We start from the raw sequence: 21,820 nt of genomic DNA on the forward strand, positions 1-21,820 counted from the left end.
CCGTGCATGCACTTGGGGAATCAGGACGTGTCCTCCGCACCCCCTGACCCCGCACCCCCAAACCCCTAACTTTTTTCCTGCTTCAAAGTGCACGTCGGAGCAGGCGTGAGTGTCCCTTCTCGCTTCTGCACGGACACCCTAAGAGAAAATCCTCCGAGAAGCCGAACAGGCCTGTGGAGGGGGAGGCCGGAGCTGGGGGAGGCCGGCGGGGGTCGGGGCGCAGCGCGCCCCGCGGGCCGAGCAGCGCGCAGGGGAGCCCCAGCTGCTCCCGAGCTCAGCGCTGCCGACACAGCCCCGCTCTATTGCGCCTGCGCACTCTCCCCCGTGCAGCCCGGACCCCGCCCGCCGCGAAGGTTTACTCGTTGCTCGGCAACCATTCACGCGCGCAGCCAATCAGCGGGCGCGCTTCCGCCCGGCCCCCGGCGTCAGCGCCCGGGGGCGGGGCCCGGGGGGCTGGCCCCGCCCCCTCCCCCCGCCGGGAGGCGCGGCCCGGGGGGGCGGCGCGGGGCGGGGCGTGGCCAGGCCGTTTAAGACCCGAGGGGGGTGCGGCCGGGCGGCTCACTCGGTCCAGCTGCGTGGGGCCGCCGCGACCGCGCCGCTCCCGCCGGGGCCGCCCACCCACGCGCCCGCCGCGCCGTCCCCCCTCTGCACCCAGGTTAGTCCGCGGCCCGCACCCCCAAAGGGCGACGCTGCGGCGAGCGCTGCCGGGGGCTGCCCGGCGCCCGCGCTCAGGTCCCGGCCGAGCCCGGGGCGGGGGGGCGGGGGGAGCGCACAGGTGCGGACACCTGGCGCCCCCGCCCCCCTCGGCTCTCGCAGCGGCACCCCGTTTCTGCACCCCGCTCCCGAGGGCCAGGCGAGGAGCGCCGAGGGGGGCTGCGACTTTCCAGAGTTCAGCAGCCCGGCTCGGCGCGTTCCAGAAAGTTCCTGCACCGCGCGCCCCGCGGCTGGGCGGCCGAAGAGGGGGCGTGGGGCCCCCGCGGGGCGCCCCCCACGAGCTGCCGGCCCTCGGGCTGGCGGGGTGCGCCCCCCCCGCACGCACCCCCCGGCGCGCGCTGCGCACATTCGAACGCGGCGGTTTCGTAGCAGCAGTTGGAGGCGCAGCGGTCGGGGCCGGTGTCGGCCCGGAGTGGGGGCCCCCCAGGCTCCAGGCCCGGGCCTGGTTTGGGGTGACGATGCGGAGATCCCTCCCTTAGACCATGGACGCCCAGAGCCGCAGAGCGGCCCGAGCGAGTGCCCTGAGTGCTGCGCGTCTCTTGGAAACTTCCCGGGAATACGGGGTTCGTGACCCGACTTCTCCCTTTTGGGGACCAGGAGCCTCGGCAGTCGGGGGGCCCGATGGGCAGGAGCTCGGGGGAGGTGTGCAGCCGGGCCTGCCGGTGCAGGAAGGGGGTGTGGGGTGAGGATGAAGAGCTTGGAGAGGACAGGTTGGCAGCCCCAACACCTGAAGCCCGGGGCGCGCTGGAAAGCAGAAGGCGCTACCTGCAGTCAGGGGGAGCCCCCGTCCTGCGAGTTTCTTTGGAAAAGGAACCTGCAGACCCCTCCTGGCTAGAGCCGGGGGTTTACAGCTGGGCCAGGGGGAGGGACCCCTCACCGCCTCCCTGGGTCTGGCTGGGCTTCTGCAGGGCTGGCCGAGCCCTGTCTCCAGCCGGGACCTGCTTTTTAACTTGTTGGATTGTTTCCTGGGGGTTAACATGCGAGGAAGAGCTTGCAGTGCACTCACCTTAAGCGTCTATAAAGACCATGTCATGGTTTGTGTTGTGCAGTTAGCATTTCAGGGTATTAGGTGGGGCTGGGGGTGGCGAGGAGCCAGAGGCGCCCCAGGAAATCAAGTTAAGATGATTAAAGCCTCCTGAAGGAGAATGCTGGCTTGGGGCAGTTGGGGGGTGGGGTGGGGGGTGAGGGTGGCCACTGCTGGCTACACTGACCTAGTCCAGTGAGTAACTTGGCAGGGGAGCCAGCCAGGCAGCCTCAGACGGTGGCGGGAGCACTTTCCAAGAGTCTCAGTGCAGCTGCAGTCCCCAGAGGTGTCCTGCTGGGGAGCAGACCTGCTGCAGGACACCCCGCAGTGAAGGGGGGCCTGGGGACTAGGAGAGAATGCTGACTTTTCTCTTCGCTTTCAGGGAAGCAGTCTGAGCGTGACCAGCAGTGGGTCTGTCCTTTGACATTCTTGTTTGTGAAGATGGAAAACTTACTATCTCTGGAGTCAAGCTTTTACTTGAGATAACTGAAACCTTGTGCCCTCAGGTATACCCCTCTCTTTAGAGCCCCTTTATTTTCCATAAGGAGTTTTTACAAAGCAGATTTTGGTATGTTGTATGTCATTACTCGGGTGGCTGTGGTGAGAGCCCCGTAACACCAGACTTAAAAAAAAAAAATTGTGTTCTGCCAGGAAGCCTCAAAACTGTGGCCAAAAGCAAGATCCCTCACGTCCTAAGTGACAGTTGGGTGTAGGCATAGCTGACAGCAACCGTTTATGTTGTGTCTCTTCCCTAGCAGCTCCCTTGTATCCAGAAGTTAAGTTGGGGTACTTTGGAAGGGAAGGATTTGGCTCTTGGCCTGGGTGTCACAGAAGGAGGTGATTCAGTAGAGCGCCAGAGGCTCTCCCTTAGTTTCCTTAGCTCACCCCCAACCTGAGTTGTGCGAGCTCCTCCAGCTCCCGGCAGCCCCACACTTAGCCTCCATCCGCCCGTGTTCAAGGCCAGGGCACACTACCCATCAGCACAGAGAGGTCTCCGTCCTTCTGCAATCCAAGGAACACAGGGCAATAAAGATAACTCAGACCGGACCATAGTGCCCTTGTTCTCATAGCACCAGTGGCTGAACACGCTGCCTAAGAGTCAGAAAACATTTTTTTTTTCTCCAGCTGTTCAAGTGAGTAGTACCTGGTCTTGGGTATCTCCTCCCCTAGATACCTGGGCTCAGTCCCGGGAGCAAGCTTATCCCAGAGCTCCGAGTGTTAAACCTGCTGAGCCGAGAAGAAAATCTCAAGTTCAAGTTTCGTTTCTGAGCCAAGTTAAACAGGTGTTGTGTTTGCATTTGCGACCATTTCTGTTATCTTGTGGGCTCGTATGCATGTGGGGGCTGAGGGGGAGCAGGGCAGAGCCTGAGCTGACAGGGGAGAAAGCCTGCTTTTTTGTGTTGCTGGGCGGTAAACAAGGCTGTATAGAAAAATGTGTTTTCCATCTTGGCGTTGCGACTGTGTTCCACGCTCAGCGCATTGGCATAAGCTGAGTTCTGATGAAGCAAACCCCTGTGAGTTTGAAGAAATGTTCACTTACTTCAACCCAGCTGGGTTCAGCAGTGGTGCTGATCTCTTGGGATGCCCCCGGGGGCTCCTGGTCTCATCTCAAACTTTTTTTTTTTTTTTTTTTTTTTTAATCCTTTTGCAAACTCTGTAAGGAAACTTACATTTGGAATGTAAATGGGCTCCAGAGAGCATCTTTGTCTAAACCCAACTAGGGAAGGAAACCTCGTAGATTGTTTAAAATGAGTAGATTTTGTACAGCTGGGCCCTGTTGCCTGTTCTAGAGTTGTTTGCAGAACTTCTTGGAATAACAGGAAAAAACGAATATGAAGAAATAATTGCTGCTGTTAAGCAATTCTCATGCAGGGTGTTTTTCAGACTCAGGGCCTTTGGGAGTCTTGGTCACTAAACTGGGCAGTGTGTGTTTCTTGATAGTGGTGATCAGCGTCAGCAAGCAGTTAAGTGCTTCCTAGCCAGGAGCTGGTGCCAGGTGCTGTGGAGGCCCAGGGGGTGGTGTGAAAGGCCCCAGGAGGTGTGAGCCCCACAGTGTACTCAGGACTCTCCCGGCTGTCACACCCTTGTCTTAATCACTGGCTCAGGAGTTCCAGGCAGGCAGGGGTTCCTGCTTAGGCCTGGAGCCAAGCCTGGCATGTGGGAGAGCACTCTCTGTGGGGATGCAGAGCCTGCTGGCACCACATTGGCCCGCCCGTTCCTCTCGAGGGAGGCCTGTGTTAAACAGGTGTTGTTCCCGTAGGCCCAGGTGCTATAGCTTTTGAATCAGAGGGTTGGTAGGATGGAGATGGACCTGGAGCTCACTGCCCTCCTGCCCTGCTCCTTGTATCCCAGCTCACGCTCCTCTTCCATAACTTTGCCCCATTAACTCTTACCTCCCACACAAATAGATTCAGAATCTCCCCAGTCTCAAAAGCAGGGCAGTTTCTGGGTCCTTTTTTAAGTGGAATCCTCAGGGGTGTAGGTTTGGAAGAGGCACTAATTAGTCCACAGCTGAAACTGCTTAAGCTGAGCTGCAGCCCCGGCTTCCCTCCACCCCAGGCCAACCTCCCTCCCAGCCTCTCTCCCAGCCTCTCTCCCAGCCTCTCTCCCGGGTCACTTGGTTGCTGGTTTTGCTGATTCTTTCCTTTCCTTTCCTTCTCTCTCATGATATCTTTTCCCCTCTCTTTCCCTCATCCCCCACTGCTCTCCCTGGCCTGCTTTATGGTTGGTCTGGTTGCCTCTGGTCGGTTCTGTGTCCCATGCACCCCAGATGCCACTCAGGAACTCCCTGGAGCCACCCTCCAGCAGCTGAGCTCCTTGGCAAGACCCGTACCTTTCTAACCTGTTCGCTCTTGACCCTCCTGGATGAGTCTTGCGCCCCTTTGCTTCCTAGGACACATACTCCAATGTTTAACACTGATGCTTCTCTTTCCCAACTCCTTCACTCCAGCTTTGAACTCTTTCTGGAGGCTTCTGATGCCCTCTGAGGATGGTCTCCTCCCAATCTCTGCTCCTCAGTACTGCTTGATAGTCATTCCTTGCACTGTATTTTCTAGTTTTAAAAATCTCTGATTGCTCGAGCACATAAGGTCCCAAATCCATCTCCAGATTTGCTACCTGCCACATATTTTGAGAAGAAAATTATCCATGAATCTCAAGCCCTCTTACGCCCTTGCCATACTTTGCTTCTCCCACCTTGCTTAGCCCCCATGAAGACAGAACAAGGGGTGATCCGCCCCCTTACCTTCCTGTCGGCCCCTTTCTCCCAAACACACCCTCTTTGGCCCTGGCCTGTGCTGGTGACAGCAGCAGCAGCTGACTCTGTGAGGTCCTGGCCGGCTCCCGCCAGCCCCGTGAGGGACTGTGCAGTGGCGACAGTAGGAAGAGAATGATCCATAACAGAGCTGCGTCCCAGTCCTGGCAGAGCCTTTACCTCTCCAGGCTTCGCTTTCTTGTCACGAGGGCAGTAGGCCAGCACCGTCCAAGAGAAATCTAACGAGAAACACCATCAAGTAGTGACTTTCAAAAGGCAAATCAAACAAGCGCAATTAGCTTTAGTAATTTAGCCTGTCCTTTTAAAATACTGTCTTTTCAGGGCCTCCCCTGCTGGTGCAGCGGTTGAGCGCTGGGCTGCGAGGCTGCCCGCAGCCTCTGCAGCGCTGGTTCGTTCCCCGGCCGCCGGCGAGGGTCCCACAAAAAAAAAAAAAAAACTATCTTTTCAGTTTGTAAGCAACGTAGAGCCATGTGTGAGGCATTTCACTTAGGGTCCTGAAGTCGAGTGTGGCATTCATGTTCACACCCATGTCGAGAGCTGACAAGCCACATGAGGCTTGTGGCTGTGGTTTGGGGCAGTGTAGGTCCAGGCCCGCTGCAAAACTGTTTCAGCTTCTGAGTCTACTTGTGGGGAGCAGGAGTTAACAGCGCAAAGCTCGGGAAAAAGAGCATGAGCTGGGATAGAACGGGCAGGGCAGGAGGGCAAGGAGCTTCGTCTCCATCTTACAGTGCGAGCAAGCTCCTAGGACCACCGGGAACATAGCGAGCGCTCAGCTCTTTGCAAGAGTGGAAGGAAATTCGGTCACTGTGGTGAACAGGCTGACAGCCACTCGCCCTGGAAGTCAGAGCTGGCACTGCAGCACCAGCTGCTTGATTCCCAGTTCAGTGTCCCTTTGGTTTCCCTGGAGCTTCTTAGAGAGGTATCAGAATTTCAAAGAACTGCAGATAAAAATCTGAGACCGAAACAGGGTGGACTCCACCAGTTTATCAGCGGATGAAATGACTGATTACAATTTGAATGAAAATGCAAGAGGGAAAAACTCAAGTACAAGGTGTCTGAGATACTTAACCTCACCGCATTCCCCGGGAGATGTTCAATTAGCAAGTTGAATGCTAATCAGCCCCGGCAGCTGTATTTGTGGCTTGTACCCTGCATTCCCCACAGGCACACCAAAGACAAGGTGGTGGACCACCTGAGGTATAGTTGGTGCAGAAATAGTTTCCATTCCCTGGTCTGACTCCCTCACTTAATCCCATCCCTCTACCCCCCACTCTGCCCGCTGCAAAACTTCTGTTCCTTTGTGGCATTTATGCTGTTGTCTGGGGAACTGCTGGTGCTTCTCTCAGGCTGGTGCCATGCTCAGTTCCCTTAGGTCAGGTGCCTTTATGTGAATGTTAACCCCACAGGGGAGGGTCTGTGCAAAACTGGAACTGTGGGTGTAGGTACATCCTCCCTGTACTGGAGGCCAGCCGCGTGTGGGTGGGGTGTGCATGTCCATCCAAAGTGTGATCAGAGCTATAGCCATTCCAGCAACTAGGAGTTGCTCGTCTCCTTCCCAATGACGTCCACGATGCAGCTGGTTTCGAGACAGGAACTGTTAGTGAACTGAGGTTTCATGTTGGATGACTGACAACTGTTCAAAGCCCTGATCTGGAGAGTCAGTGGAGATGGTAGACGCCACCCCTTGATAAAGCCTGGAGGCTCTCAGTTTGTAAACCCATGGATTTTATGTGAACTTGGCCATCTGTATAGTAGAGCATCTCCTGTCCTATTTTTCTTGGTCTAGTTCATCTCCAGAACTAGAGCCTTGGGGATCTCTTAAATGAGTTCAGACTGGCAACATCTCGGAGGCAGAAAAAGGCATTCCGTGAGAGTGGAGCAGGGGTTCCGAGTTGCAACCAGGATTATTTCTAGTTCGTGTTGCATGTGTAACAGTTAACCCTGTGACAGGGCCTCCCTGGTGGCCTAGGGGTTAAGTCTCAGCGCTATCTCAGCTGCAGCCTGAGTTTGATGCTGGCCAGGGAGCTGACCCACGTGGCACAGCAGACCTTTCCTGTCTCCCTGCTGCTCCCCTCAGCAGTGGATTTCATTAGACTTATCTGTTCTGCTCCCCACTCTGTCTCTGGTGAATCATGTATCCACCCCCGCCCCCCCGAACCTCTGGCCTATACCAGAGTAGTTGTTCTACACACACACACACACACACACACACACAATTGTTCTACACACACACACACACTTAAAAATAAACAATAGTGTGACACCTTGGATAAACCAAGGGTTGCATGCGTGCTTCTAGCTCGAGCTTCCTGCCTCTGACCTCGGCCGGTGCCGCTGTTCACAGCGCTGTCAGGGCACTCCTTGCGCTTGAGCGCCCGCGTGCTGTGCTTGCTCTGATATCTGGGCCGGTGTTTTCTTTCTGCTGGTGATGTTTTGCAGCCAAAGCTTTAGTCCGCCCAGTGGGTGTTATCTCTCCAGCCACACTTGCTGAAGCATCCTATTTTGAAACACGGGAAAGCACTCTCCGTTGGGAGTCTTAGGGTGGGTGCTGCAGACAGCACTCCCTCCCTGCCAGCCTGAAGACCCTGTGCCCACCTCAGGGAGAAGTAAGCATGAGAAGTGGGCGTTTGCAAGGGCCCCTCAACCTCCCAAGGCCTGGCACAAAGCCAGAGGCCTCATGGTGCAGCCTGTCCCTGCCTGGGCCCAGGGCTATCTCCCTTTGGCCCAGGCAGCACCCCAGTGTCGTGGGAATCTAACCAAATTTCTTGACGCTTGTAAACACGGGTGTTAAATGGCTAGGGGGCTGCTGATAACCCTGAGGAAATAGATTGAGACCTCTGGCCGAAGGTGATCTGACAGTGAGAAAAGGCCATCTGCGAGGTTATCGTGTCCCAGGCTGAGAAATGTTTCCTTGGGCTGCAGCTTGGTGGCCCGGGGCAGTTATTTCTTTGAACGGTGGTAGGATGGATGGATGGATGGATGTGGGGTGTTTGCTTGGGTAACTGTAAAACTAACTTTTTGGGAAAAGTTAGCAGAGAGTATATTTTATCCTTTGTAAAAATGAGGCAATTTATCAGGACCTGTTGCTTTGGTTTGTCTGCTAAAGACTCATTCCATGTACATTCAACCCAGGTGTGGGCCTCGGTTATCTCCTCCCTGGGGGTGGGCTAGGGCTTTGGGGTGAGCAGGCTGGCAGCCAGCAGACAAAAGGCTTCCTCAGGCTGTCCCCCAGGTCCTAGATAACTTCTGGCCTTCACTCCCCATAGGAATTCAAGGAGGAAGGGAGGGCTTCTCTTCAGAAGGTCAAATCCACTTTGACCCTGGTTTGCCTCCTTTCTGCTCACTTACTGACCCTGCGTGTATCAAGTCCACGGTCATCCGAAGTGCCTGGCTCTTCTGAGAATGAAAGAGTCGCAGAGGTCAAACTAGATGCAGGTGGGGAAAGTGGCAGGTGTCCAGTTCCAGGCTCAACACGCACACCTTTGTCCGTCTATTCCAGGTGGTTTCTGTTTTCAGTTCTGTTGTAAGCTTCTCTCTGGGCTAGCTGTGAGGGCCCTGGCCACTTCGTACACATTTCACCTGCCTTCTCCCTGCATCTCCTATCGGGTTATCTGTTTCTGGGATCTGACAAAGTTGTCCTCTCGTCTGCAGGGAGTGTCCTGTTCCCTGCCTTATCGCAGATTTGCGCTCCTGATCTGGCCAGCAGAGCATGTCCCGGGCCCTTGCGCTGTTCCGTGAGCAGAGAGAGCGCCGTGCTTTCGTGCTTCGCTCAGGACCGGTCGTTAGCTCTCGTGCCATTGGTTTCTCCACCTAATGCTTCTCTTTGCACTCCTCCTGGCTCTTTCTCTTCTGAACTGGTGACTCTAAAATCACCACTGCCTTGTGCCCAGGCCAGAATCTCAGAGCTCCCTCAGACACTGGGATCCGGGCCTTCGCCTCTTAGCTATTGTTTCTTTTAAAAGCAAGCAGCAGTACTGTTAGCATTTCTACACTTCATTGCTTTCAATTCTGGTGACTCCAGCCAGAATCCATGTTGACTGGGATGCTGACATCTGCTCCGTGTGTCAGTCCATCCATACGCAATGCCTGTGCCTTCAGCGCTGGCCGTCTGGCCTCAGCACGCACATCTAGCCAGCTGCTTTCCCCCCGTTTTATGAAAATCCTTCATACTCTTCTCCCCTTTCCTTCTTTTTATTGCCCTCTACTTCCCACAGCCACCTGAGCGCCGTTTGTCTTCAAAGCTCCATGCCCAGCCCTACATGTGGGCCAAAGCTTCTTCACCCCACCCCCCATCCAGGAAGCCTCTTGCATCCCAGGTCTGCCACTCAGCAGCAGCACGGCCTTGGGTGGCCCTGCAGGTCTCGTACCTCCAGTGTCCCGTTTCCTGACCTGTACAGGAGGGTGCAGGGCCTGTGTGGGGGTCAAATGGGTGGATCCTAATAAAGCTGCTGGTGCTGCCTGGCAGCCCATTGGGGATGTTGTCATTAGGAGGCTCCTCTCAGGGAAGCTGGCTGACATGGAGTCACCTCTGGGGTTCCCTGGCCCTGCCCGCAGCTACGCAAGGAGCACCTGGCAAGCTCAATGCCCATAAGTACCTGCTGGAGCTTCTGAGCAAAGAGTGAGACAAACCCCATGGGAAACAGATATGGGTAGATTAGTCAGAGGTTTGCTGTAAAAGCCGATGTGTGTCCCCCTCAGCCCTGCCAGTGTGTCATCTCTGCTGCCACTCTGAGGGTGCCCCTGGGCCACCTGAGTGTCCTTGAAGGCAAGCGCTGACCCTGTCCTCTAACTGGAGCCTGCAACACAGTGGGCAGGGAGGGCCGATCTGTTGGAGGTTTGCCATCTTTAGCATGCAGGGTCAGGGCAGGAGCCGCAGCTCCAGGGCTCACAAGGTGGCTTTCTCCTGCTTGGGGTAGGGCCAGTAAGACCTTTGCGCTCGGAAGGTCCCCTGTAGGAGCAGCGGGAGGTGATGGCCGCAGTGCACAGCGTGTCCCTGCCTCACCCCCCAGGGCCCGACTGTGACTTTGCCCCAGGGTTGGCATGCTGCGCTGGGCCTGAGCTGAGGCCCCGGGATCAATCCACTTCGCTTTTTCTGATCCTCATTCCTGAATTCGTGAAAAGGGAACTGGGCTTCCCCAGAGGCTTGTGAGAGCTGATGGGCGTTGCTGTGAGGTGGCCCAGACGGCGCGTGATGCCAGCTCCACACGCTGCACCTCCCTTTCCCAGGTGGACCGGAAGCAGGCCTGGAATTGTTGCTCAGCCCCCAGGCGAGGGAGGCCCGCAGTTGGGAGGCATGCTGTGACGCGTATCACCCATCCACTTCCCACTTCTTAAATTCGCTGGGCTTTTGTGTGCCAGAAGAGTTTCTTCTTTTTCTAACGTCTTCCATTGTACTTGGGGAGAAGAGTTTGTGCGAAGAGGCCAGTCAAGGGCACGCTGGTCCACTGGGTCAGGAGCCGCGTCCACTCCCCCCTGGAATGTGTCCCCAGGCCTGGTCTGTGCCGGTGAACGGGGCTCTGGCCCTGAGCTAGGAAATGCTGCTAGGAAGAGCCGCACTTTGCGGGTAACACCCAGTCTGAGAGAAAGGGCGTTTTGTCTTGAAATGCTGACCTGTGTGAGGTTTCTTTTATGTTGTTACACCCACAGCGGAGTCAGAGGAAGAGGTCGGGCCCTGTTGTCTCTGGGTGGATGGATGACAACCACAGCAGGGTGCTCGCTGCAAGGCGCAGCATTTCCATGAAACCTCTGGACAGCAGCTTCTGGGGCTTTCGTGTTCAGTAGCTCAGACTAGTCTTAAATATGTACCGTCTCTAACTTCCTGATGTGCGTCTCCACATGTGCCAAGAGCTCGTGGACACATCCTCCATGCAGGAGAGAGAGGAATCCGTGTTGGCTTGGCCTAAAACTGACCGTAAGCCTGGAAGTTTTATGATGCTCTTAGCACTTCATCTCCAGCTTGTCTCCCAGCCTCTGGCATCCGTGTTTCTGGGCTCTAGATATGCTATGGAGAAGCACTAGAAAATGCCTTTTCCCTACTTCAGCTAGGTTTTTCAGACCGAGCCGCCTTGAGTGCCTCTGTCCCGGCCGCGGCACGCGGAGACGGGCTGCCTGTCGGCGTGTCTCCTGGAGCGTGGTCTGCTCACCCAGCCTGTTTGTCTTTTCCTGTCCCCCTCTGCGGCTCTGTGTCCAAACCTGCTCTCTTTTAATGTGTGTATTCGAACCACGGCTGCAGCCAGATGACAGAAGAAAGGGACCTGGTAACTGAGATAATGGCTAATCATGAGTCAAACTTTTTGGAAGGTTAAGTTGCTTGACCTGGGCAGGGATTAATTGGTCTTCTTCAAAAGAGGCGTGAATTTTCAAGCCAGTGAGAAAATTGTGGTTCCCACCTTCCCCAGTTTCCACTGTGCAAAAGACAACGACTCTGCTCCTCAGACAGTAAAAGGAAAACCAGGTATTTTAGTTTGAATTCACCAGGTCTCAAGTTAATTATTTTCTAGTCTCTATTTTGTTAATGCTGCTAATTCTGCTAATGGGGATCTGCCCTTAACCAGGGCCGTTCTCGACTTGGGAATGTGCATTTCATGTGATTCTTTCACATGGGGGTAATATCAGTGTGGATTCAAGTGGTTAATTAAAACTGAAACTGTTACACTAAGTTCTGGTGTGTTACTAAGCTCTAGGGGGCCTGTGACTTGGATTTATTCTAGCGATACTGTTGTTTGTCTAAGTAGCTCAAAAAGGTAGTTCTGGTATTTCAATTGTTTGGCTGGGTGAGGGGAAACAAAGAATTTCTTTCTAATAGGCACCAATAACTTAATTTGGACTCTCCTTGTGAGCTCAGCCCTGAATTTCAGCCTTCAATAACTGAAGCTCCTCTAATGAGGGTGCATTGGGAGAATTAAAAAAAAAAAAAAAAAAACACCACAGTCTCTGTATTTGCCATTTCCTCTACTGCCTTTCTGTAGACCTCCCTCAGTCAGTTATTCCTGTGTGCCTGAAAAAGTTGCCCTGGAAGATGACAACCACAGGCATCTTGGGTCCTTTTAAAAAAGTGTTTATTGCATTTATTGAGTGCTTGCAGCTGTAGTGAACAATTAACCTGACAGTATTATGAGGTACCTATAATGTGTTGGAGATGAGAAATACCAATTCCTTAAAGCCACAAAAAAAGCATTTTTGGGTAACAAATTTAGGATGGGACGAGATGGCTTATCCATTATTTAAAAGTTTTGGAGCTCTTGTAACTAAATTACGGAATTAAACGAGGCGGCAGATGAGAACAGTCCTAGGGTAAAGATTTCTAGATATGACTCGTAAGATCTTAATTTTTTTCAGCTAATAGATGTGTAGTTTCCAAATTGAATAGGCCGGAAATAAGAAAGAAGTTTTCTCATGCCCCCAGAGGTAGCGTTTGGTGCAGCCTACTTGTGAATCTTTACGCGAATTTGTGATCGTGTAAGCAGTTTTGCGCTTGCTTTGCTTTTCTAAGAATAAATCCTGATGAGCACGTCATGTTCGTACATACCGAGATGATGCTGTTCTTCTGGACAACAGCGTGTATGGCGTTGAATATGTGAACTGAGTCGTTTAACCATCTCCCGCTGATGAATACGTGTAGCTTTGTAAACAATATTTCAGCGAGCATCTCTGCATAGTCTGCAAGCATGCGCCTAGGACAGGGTCCAGGGGAGACATCCTGGAATTAGAATTGCATTGTCGAAGGTTGCATCCACTTAAAATTAGAGTCCCACGCTGTCCTGTAGACAGAACCTGAGTGGTTGGTTACTGATGGCATCTGTTGCCCGACATGCCAGGCTTCTTGGTGCTTATCAGCATCGGTATCTCTGACGCCTATCAGGGATAGGTAGAAATGACACATTGAAGTTTTCACTTGACCATGCTATGCATCTGAGTGTCTACGCAAGTCCTGTGTCCCCTCTGTTGGAGGGCTAATATTTCTGATTTGTAGCAGCTTCTTTTTCATTAAGGAGATGAGTAATTTGCCCTATGTTACAAATATTTTCCTAGTTTTTGCCTTTTGACTTCTTTATGGTGTTTTTACACTGTAGAAACTTGTTGTCATATAGGAACATATACCATTATTTGACTTTTAGGTGTTATGTAATACAGAAAGGGCTACCTATTCTCTATAAGTAACTGCATATTATTCCATTTTTCCCCCTAATACTCTGGGGACGTTCTTCTTTCAAGTCCTTTACCCACCCAACTCTTACTTTGGAACAAGGAACCACCTTTATTTTAAAAAATCTAGATATCTAGATGTTTCAGTGTTTTTTCTCATTATGTATTTATAGATACTAAATCTAAATCTAAATCTCATTTATATACTAAATCTCATTATGTATTTGATTTATTTCAAGACTTAAAATTTCTGTTCTGTCAATTTGTCTTTTTTTTTTGTCGTCGCCATGTTTCAATTACTGTGGCTTCTGATACCTCCTGTGGGGGTAGCATACATCTCTCCTTTTTTCCATAACTTTTCTTACTATTCCTGTTCTTCCTCCCATACAAACCTTACAAACTCTCAGCTAAAACAGACTCACTTTGAAGCCTAGTACAAGTTTACAGACTTCAAAAAAAAAAAAAAAAATAGGAACATTCCCGGCATATGTGACTTCCCCTCCCCCAGAGGACGGGATGATCGCGCTCAGCAGAGGCTCGCCAGCCTCACGGGTTCCTCCACTAATGCTCGGAGCCGCTAGTCTCGAGGTGGGAGTATTCCTGACATCACCTTGGAGGTCTTCTTTGTAAACAACTCCTTAAAACAATGCAGACACATGAATCAAAGGTCATGCCTACTCCAGACCTCTTGCATGATTGACGTTCTTCTGGAAATGAATCAAAAATCTTGTTCCCTCCCTCCCTCTCAATACTGATTGAATCACTGTGACTTCTGCCTATCGCACAAAAATGAACCTTGTAGGCACAATTACAGGTGAGACATGGAGGAAAGCAAGTTGTATCTCCCTAGGTAGAGCCACACACCTGGCAGACGCCTGTGTTGCAGGCCCCAGGTAGGCCGGCAGTCGCTCAGAGCTCTTAGACCCATCGCTTCTGTGACCGTTTGGACTCCCGTGTGTGGTGCCCTACGTGACAGGCACAAGTGGGCTGCATGTGAGTTATGAAGGGGCCCCAGAGAACTGAGTGTATGTGGAGCTCAGCAAATAGGGACCTGCACTGTCCCAAGTCTGACTGGAAGCCAAATGCCAACCACCGTGAGCGTTACGAATTTCATCAGATCCTGCTTGCCATCCCTGACCTTGGAGTACTTTGATAGTGTCATCAAGGTAACCTGGGGCTTTTCAATGTTGCCCAAACAGGTCCGAGGGAAATTTTTTTTTTATCTTCCCCTTGACAAGTATTCTTCTGTAGCAATCAGGGGAGGATCATCCCCAGACTGGCCCTCTAGAGCCTCTTGACCACGTGATCTGCCTTCCCACTGCAGCCAAGCAAATCCAGCCCCTTAACGTAGACCTCAAAGGGACCTTGTGATCTGGCCTCAGATGCGGTGCGCGCTGCTTTCTCCGCTGGGCTGTGGGAGAGCTCCTGGTGTCGGCTTCCTGGCTGGAGTCCCTTCTGCGTGAGTGGATGCTTCTGTGGCTTTCCCGGCCACCCAGTCAAGGGAGCTCCCCTTGCCTGCCTGCTTTCTACCACACATGACCTTGCCTGGCCAGGTCGTGTTCTGATCCACCTCTGTAACCACCAGCTGCAGGAAAGCTTGTCGCGGTGCATCCAGTGGTGCCCTTGCACTAAGGATCAGCCATCCCGTGTAGGTAAAACCAGGGATTCCTGCCAGAGCGTGAGACCAGCAGCTGGGCTTGGACTTCACCCAGGAGCACACATGCTGGATGTGAAAGAGTGAAACTCAGAAGCTGTTGGGGGTAGATTTTGTTCATGTCTGGCAAGTCAGAGTGCTGAAGCGGGGTGGGGGAGCTGTCTGCTCTGGGCGAGGCCTGAGGCTAGCACCCTGGCCTTTTGTCTCAGCGTTTGCATTCATCTAGCTAATATTTGACCTGCTGGATCCACAGGCATCTTGGCTTTGGAACAGGTCAGCATTTGCTTTTATACTATTAGGTTTTCCAGCGATCTGTTGCGTTTCATGTTCTGGAAAGTATACCTTTGCTCCGGTCACTCTGCGATTCAGGCAGGTGGAATGTGGACGTGACCTTTTTCTCCTGGTACTCAGCGCTATCTTGATTCTCCTCTGGTGACTTCAAGGCATCTGTTTTGCAGAGGACAGCTGAAAGAGCTCGCTGCCCCGGGGCGCCTGGGTGGGCAGGGCGGCTCCACTGCCACTATGTGGCTGGCCTGACCCTTTCACCCGGGTATGTTTTCCTTCAGCGCATGCCCTGTCTCCCTCTGGACAACGGGAGTAGGCCATGGGGCGGGCTGCTCCCTTAGGTGCAGCGGACACACGGCTCTCGCTCTTGGACAGCCAGTGTCCTTGCTCCTGGCCGGAGGTCCCTCCCTTGTGTCGGTGTGGTGGTAGCCCAGAGCTGGGGTCCATCTGCTGATGGCGGGAAGGCAGTCTGTGGGCGGCAGCATCCCTCCTTTTAAGATCTAGTCGGAGCCCAAAGCGGTGGAGGCGAGTTCTGCAGGGAGGAAAATTAGCAAAACATTTAGGCCCTTTACATGCGCGAAGGTTGCTTCTTTTAAGAAGTTTGTCCACTTCCCTTCTCGCCAGCACCCTCCACCCCACCTCACGCAGACAAACACAAAATCAGAAAACCACCAACCAAGCAAAAGCCACATAAAAGGGAATTATGAAATTATCGGATCTGGTGAAGAAGCCGTCGACTGTATTTCACCCTCACTCTGCGCAGACACTGTCTTACCCTCCGGCCCATTTAGTCCTCAGAGCGGCCCCCAGCCGGAGGTGCCACTGACTGCCATTTGACAGCCAGGAGGAGGTTCAGAGGCGAATGCGCACCTTCTCTGAGTCCCCCGAGCTCTTCTGCTGTGTCCGAGTGAATCCTAACTGTGTTTCCCACCCCATGCCTTTCAGCTTCCCTGGAAGAACACCCCCAAGATGGCAGAGGAGAACGGCGGTGCCAGGGACTGCGTGTCCCGCAGGGTGCTCGGCTGGGACCAGGTGAGCCGGCTGCACGAGGTCCTGACCGAAGTCGTCCCCATTCACGGCCGCGGCAACTTCCCGACCCTGGAGCTCACCCTGAAGGACATCGTGCAGACGGTCCGCAGCCAGCTGGAGGAGGCGGGCATCCGGGTGCAGGACGTGCGGCTCAACGGCTCGGCGGCGGGCCACGTCCTGGTCAAAGACAACGGCCTGGGCTGCAAAGACCTGGACCTGATCTTCCACGTGGCTCTTCCCACCGAGGTGGAGTTCCAGCTGGTCAGAGATGTGGTTCTGTGTTCCCTCTTGAACTTCCTGCCGGAGGGCGTGAGCAAGCTCAAGATCAGCCCGGTCACCCTGAAGGAGGCTTACGTCCAGAAGCTGGTCAAGGTCTGCACGGACACCGACCGCTGGAGCCTCATCTCGCTCTCCAACAAGAACGGGAGGAACGTGGAGCTCAAGTTCGTCGACTCCATCCGGCGTCAGTTCGAGTTTAGCGTGGACTCCTTCCAGATCATCCTGGATTCCTTGCTCGTCTTCTACGACTGCTCCGGCAGCCCCGTCTCTGAGCACCAGCACCCCGCGGTGATCGGGGAGAGCGTGTACGGGGACTTCGAGGAGGCCCTCGGCCACCTGCAGAACAGACTGATCGCCACCAAGCACCCGGAGGAGATCCGGGGCGGGGGGCTGCTCAAGTACAGCAACCTCCTGGCGCGGGACTTCCGGCCCACCGACCAGGAGGAGATCAAGACGCTGGAGCGGTACATGTGCTCCCGGTTCTTCATCGACTTCCCGGACATTTTCGAGCAGCAGCGGAAGCTGGAGACCTACCTGCAGAACCACTTTGCCGAGGGAGAGAAGAGCAAGTATGACTACCTCATGATCCTGCGCAGGGTCGTGAACGAGAGCACCGTGTGCCTCATGGGCCACGAGCGCAGGCAGACCCTGAACCTCATCTCCCTGCTGGCCCTGCGCGTGCTGGCGGAGCAGAACGCCATCCCCAACGCCACCAACGTCACCTGCTACTACCAGCCGGCGCCTTACATCAGCGACGGCAACTTCAGCAACTACTACGTGGCCCACCCTCCCGTGACCTACAGCCAGCCCTACCCCACCTGGCTGCCCTGCAACTAACCTTAAGACCCGAGGGGTCCCACAGTGGGCACCCCGCTAGGGCAAGCGCTCTCAGGTAGGGGAGCCTCCTTCTAGATGTAGGTGTTTGGCTTTTAAAGGGGAACTCAGCTCTGATTCTGCTTTGCTTTTCTTTGTGTGCCCATTGGAATGGGTCTACAGTAGCTCATGAGCCAACCCTAAAGGGACCCGTTACTCAGTGCCACTTTGGAAAATGCTAGAGGAAGTGTCCCCCGTCCACATCTTTCCAAGATAGACACCAACATGTCACGTCCCAGGCCTCAGCACAGGGGGGTTGAGCTCTGTGCGGGCGTTGAGACGGGGTTGATGCCGGGGGCATTGGAGAAGGCTGTGCCACCTGTGGAGTCAGCGGTGCTGGCCCTTCCCTGGGTTCTCAGCAATTTCATGGAAGTTGTGCCGACAGTCTATTTTCTTGTATCAATTTTAGGCAGAAAATGGCAAATAGGAGGGTGTGCTTGTGACTTTGTTTTTTTTTTGTTCAAGAGACTGAATTGCTTATGTTGATTCCCCATCAGCAGAGCTGAGACTTTCTTCATCAATAAACCAAAGCCAGTAGCTGGAGATCTGAGATCTGGTTGGAAGTGTTTTGTGGTTTTGATGCTGTGCTGTCAGGAGGAATGGCGAAAGATGGCCGAGGGAAAAACTAACAAACAAAACAAAACAAAACAAACAAAAAAAAAAACCCTGACCTTTTCTTGAAATGTAACTTGAAAACAAAATACAATGTGGGACATACTATTAAAGTAGAATTTTGGTGGTGGTGGTGGTGGGGGGGGCGATTGTAAATAGGAAGCATGAATGTTCAATTTTTCTTGAAGGAATTCTTGCTGAATGACACTTTCCACCCCTCCTTAGCTCATCGCGGTCGTTTTGCTTTTCCTGAGACCAAGGATTGTGCCGAGTCTAGAACCTGTCGTGACTGGCATCGGGGTCTTCCCGTGTTGTCGCTGGAAACCCACTTTGATCACATTCCGAGTGTAACAAGCTGTTTTTCTGGAGTATTTTGGCTGGTTTTGCTTGTTTCTGTTTTGTGAGTGTTTTTGTTTTCCAGAATAGCGACGTATCCTTCTCCGGGTTTTTTTGGACAGCAAACGAATTCAGGGATTTCAGTGGAACTGGGTGACCCGCTGGAGGGGGGGGGGGGGGTCCGCTCCCGTGAGCAGAGTTCTTTGGCTCAAAACTGCTTTAGAATTGGACCTGCCGGCCCCGCGCTGCGCTGGGGTCGGGCCTGGCCTTCAGCGGGCCTGGCATGCACTTTGCGATGATGAATTCTGGTGTTTTTGAGTGACTGAAGAATGATCTTCCTTATTTTGATAGGTTTGACCTTACTTGTTTATATTCTGCACTTTAGAAGGAAAACAGTGTTAATCTCTAGTCTGCAGCGAGCTTAGTAAGTGGGAGAGCTCTAGGCTCCCGATGGCTTCCCAGTAGATGTAGATAAGGGGCTTGGGGGTTTGAAACGTTTTCCAGAATCTTTCAGAAAGCGGCACTCTCGGCCATCAAGGGCCAAGAAACTCGGGTTTGCCATCCGGCTTGGTTTCTGCAGTGATTTTTGTCAGCACCGAGGTCCTGAGTTTTTACTTTCTCCTGTGGCCATCAAAATCCCAGCCTCGAGTGATTGCCATCCCCTTGCTTTTAGCAATGAAGTTACCTTGTTGCAGATCCAGGTGGCACAGGAGTGGGTTACCCTTTTCTAAAGAGAGAGCCAGATTTTTTTCTGCAATGCGAGGTGAGGTCTTTGTGCTTTTAAACGCAGCCGGGACATAGCTGAAATCCAAAACCGAGCTGGTACCCACGTTGCGCGGCGTCAGGTGAGTGAGAGGCCCTGGCGAGGACGGCCGTCTCCCGTTGCGCTGTGAGCTGTGGGTGTAATTTGAATTAACTGACTCTGACGTCAAGGACATTTCTCCATTGAGGGGCCCCGGGATGCGTTAGTGTTAAGAGGGTGGCAATAAAGAGAGTGAATCCCGACTTTAAAAACTGTGTGGTGATCCATGACCTTAAAAAAAAAAAACTGCCGTGGTGGTCAAATGGCGACGTGTTTGCACAAAAGTGACAGATCTGTTTAACCAAAGCTCTGGAATGTGACGCCGCCGCCAGCCTGAGCGCTTGCTAACAGAAGTCAGTATTGCATCTCCCGGAAGGCGTGGGGATCAGGTCGATGAGGCTCCGGGTGACGACAGGATCGGGATCTCATCAACAATTAAATCCGCAGTTTGTCCTTGGTGTGCTCTCTGCGTGGGCATTTTTCTTTTCCCTATCCGGTACTAGCCTTCCTTTGAGGATGAAGGGAGGCACGGAAGTTGCTAGAAGTTCCCACCCTGCCAGTTCTTTACCACCACGCACGATCACCGTCTTGGTCAGGGCTCTTTCCCCTGACGTTATTAGCCCAGCTGTTTTGGAGTCTGAGAGTAGACTTGGGTTCTAGAACCATCCGTCAAAGCGGCAGCAGACCAGCGCTGCACTGTGAGAACCCAGCCCCGGCCCAGGAGCGTCTGCACCTGCTCTGCGAGCCGGCTCCCAGCCTCCGAATAGGCCAGGTAAACCTTGCATTTCAGGTATCTGGAAAATCCAGCTGAAACCTGCCTTTCACGCTGCTCACACGGCAGCAGGCACTCTGAACTTGTGCTGGGTCCAGTGGCTCCTCTTGCGTGCGTGTTGAGTAACATGAAACTTGGCAGCGGCCCTGGGCACTAAAGCGCAAAGGCAAGTTCTCATGTAAAGTGAACGGACTCCTTTGCTCCAGAATTCCCACCAGCCTCTGATGCTCTCTGCGAGCTTGGCGTCCCAGTCTGCTTCTTGGGATTCGTTTGAGCAGCAGTGAGATTTAAAAAGAACCTTTTTCCCCCACCCCTGTGGTAGGAAAAAGGTGGTACACACCGAATTCTTGGCTCTGAACTTGAATCTCACCCTGCAGTCCTACCTTGGCGCTGAGACACTAGTCCTCACTCAGTAACTTCAACTCTGAAACTGGGCTCTGTCACTAACACCCGCAAATCCAGGTTCCTGCCGGCTGCTTCGAGGACCTGGCAAAGGGAAAAAAGTCAGGTGGGGAAGATTCTGGGCTCCTGGCATGTGGTAACAGATGCTATATGGGTGCAGATGTGCTTCGACATTCAAGTTGTTTTTTTTTTTTTCTTCCCCCTCCAGTTTGATTTTTTTTTTTCCCCTGGGGATTTGCGTCACACAGAGCTGTGTGCAAGCCTGTGTTTGGCGGTGACGCACTCGTCGTCAACTGCTAAAGCCTTCAATCCACTCTCCCCGCAGCAGCCCCCCTAGCTGGGTCGGCGAGGGCAGTCACTAGTACTGCTTTGTTCACTTGGGAAACTGGTGACAACTCAAAACAACTCCCTGACTGAAGAGACGGTGCCTTTCTAGCTCACTTCCAGGTGCCTTGTTTCAGAGTGCAGCTACCTTCTGAGCTCAGGTGTCCTCTTCCGAGAATAAATGATGCTCCCGCAGCTGGGAGAGGAGCCCCTTGCTCCCCAGGGCCCTGCCTTAGGCTGCCCGGCTGAGGTGCTAACTTGGGAGACCCTGGGGGCGGGGGATTCTGATTCTGTGAGGTGCGAGAACTTGGCAGTTGCCAAGGTGCAAAACCCGTCCTTCATCTGGCAGCCACCAGAACGTTCACAGCTGACTTTGGAACCTCCTCCCATTCAGGCCGTTAAATTCAGAACCCCAAGGGAGGTAGGTGGGTATTTAACAAGACCTGGCAACCCTTCAGGATTATTTGTGGAGCCTTCCAAGGTGAGGATCAGAAAAGGAAATGCTGTTTTTGTGAGTTCAAGTTCTAAATCTTGTTTACTTATCACTTCAAAAAAAAAAAAATGTTCAAGTGTAAGCAAAAGAAAATGCTTGGAGTGTTGCCTGGGTTTCTGAGAGTTGGTACAAATTGTCGTGTGTTTACGTAGGAAGGTGAGAAGATCATCCACTGAAGAGGAAGTCATTAACCACTCTGGATCTCTGGGCATTTGAAAATTCAAGCCATCTGTGTTTTTTGCTTTTTTTTTTCTTTTTAATGGGTAAAAAAAAAAAATAGCTTCTCTAGGATGATTAAGAGTTTTTATCCATTAATTTCCAAATTGATCTAGCTGAAAAGTAAATATACTCACTAGACGAAATTGGGAGCTTTTTTTTTTTTTCCTTTTGGTGATATTTGCATAGCCTTTGAAAAATGAGTTTCTTAGGGCTACGGAGGCTGCGTGAGACTTCCTCTTCGGTGTGAGGGTCGCTGACCTTACCTCTGCAGGTAAAATCACTTGTCAATGCAAAATGTGTTAGAACCTGATGAATTAAAGCTTTGAGTTTGAGAAATAAAGATATATTTAAAAAAAGCAAACCTTGTCCGTTACATGCATTCTCTCGTGCCTCCGCGCCGGTGAACCTTGTTTTCGGTTTTAGGAAACTGCCCCGTGGGGGTGGCTGCGTATCAGCATTGCAGCCTTGGCTGCTCTGAGGGGCGGCCCTGTCTGCCTGGGGACGGTGTCTGGTTACCTTGGGGGTGGTTACCTTGGGGGTCGCAGTTTCTTTACTGTTCTGGCCTCTTTTCCAAGGTCCCTAA

At 53.0% G+C, this 21,820-nt stretch overlaps 1 protein-coding gene across 2 annotated transcripts; it reads left to right on the top strand.

Annotated features, from left to right (window-relative positions):
* Positions 1–610: 610 nt before the first annotated feature.
* Positions 611–21,610, top strand: TENT5C (terminal nucleotidyltransferase 5C). Of its 2 annotated transcripts, none has more exons than XM_037499433.2 (2): positions 611–655; positions 16,042–21,610. In XM_037499433.2, the coding sequence occupies exon 2, from the start codon at positions 16,066–16,068 to the stop codon at positions 17,239–17,241; it is 1,176 nt and encodes a 391-aa protein (XP_037355330.1). In that variant the 5' UTR covers positions 611–655; positions 16,042–16,065; the 3' UTR covers positions 17,242–21,610. The 2 variants fall into 2 exon arrangements, with proteins under 2 accessions (XP_037355330.1, XP_037355329.1); XM_037499432.2 differs by lacking the exon at positions 611–655 and adding an exon at positions 2,140–2,244.
* The last annotated feature ends 210 nt before the right edge of the window (positions 21,611–21,820 follow it).

This window comes from Talpa occidentalis, unplaced genomic scaffold (genome assembly GCF_014898055.3).
Source record: "Talpa occidentalis isolate TD23 unplaced genomic scaffold, MPIMG_talOcc4v2.1 talOcc4.9, whole genome shotgun sequence".
Lineage (NCBI taxonomy): Eukaryota > Metazoa > Chordata > Mammalia > Eulipotyphla > Talpidae > Talpa > Talpa occidentalis.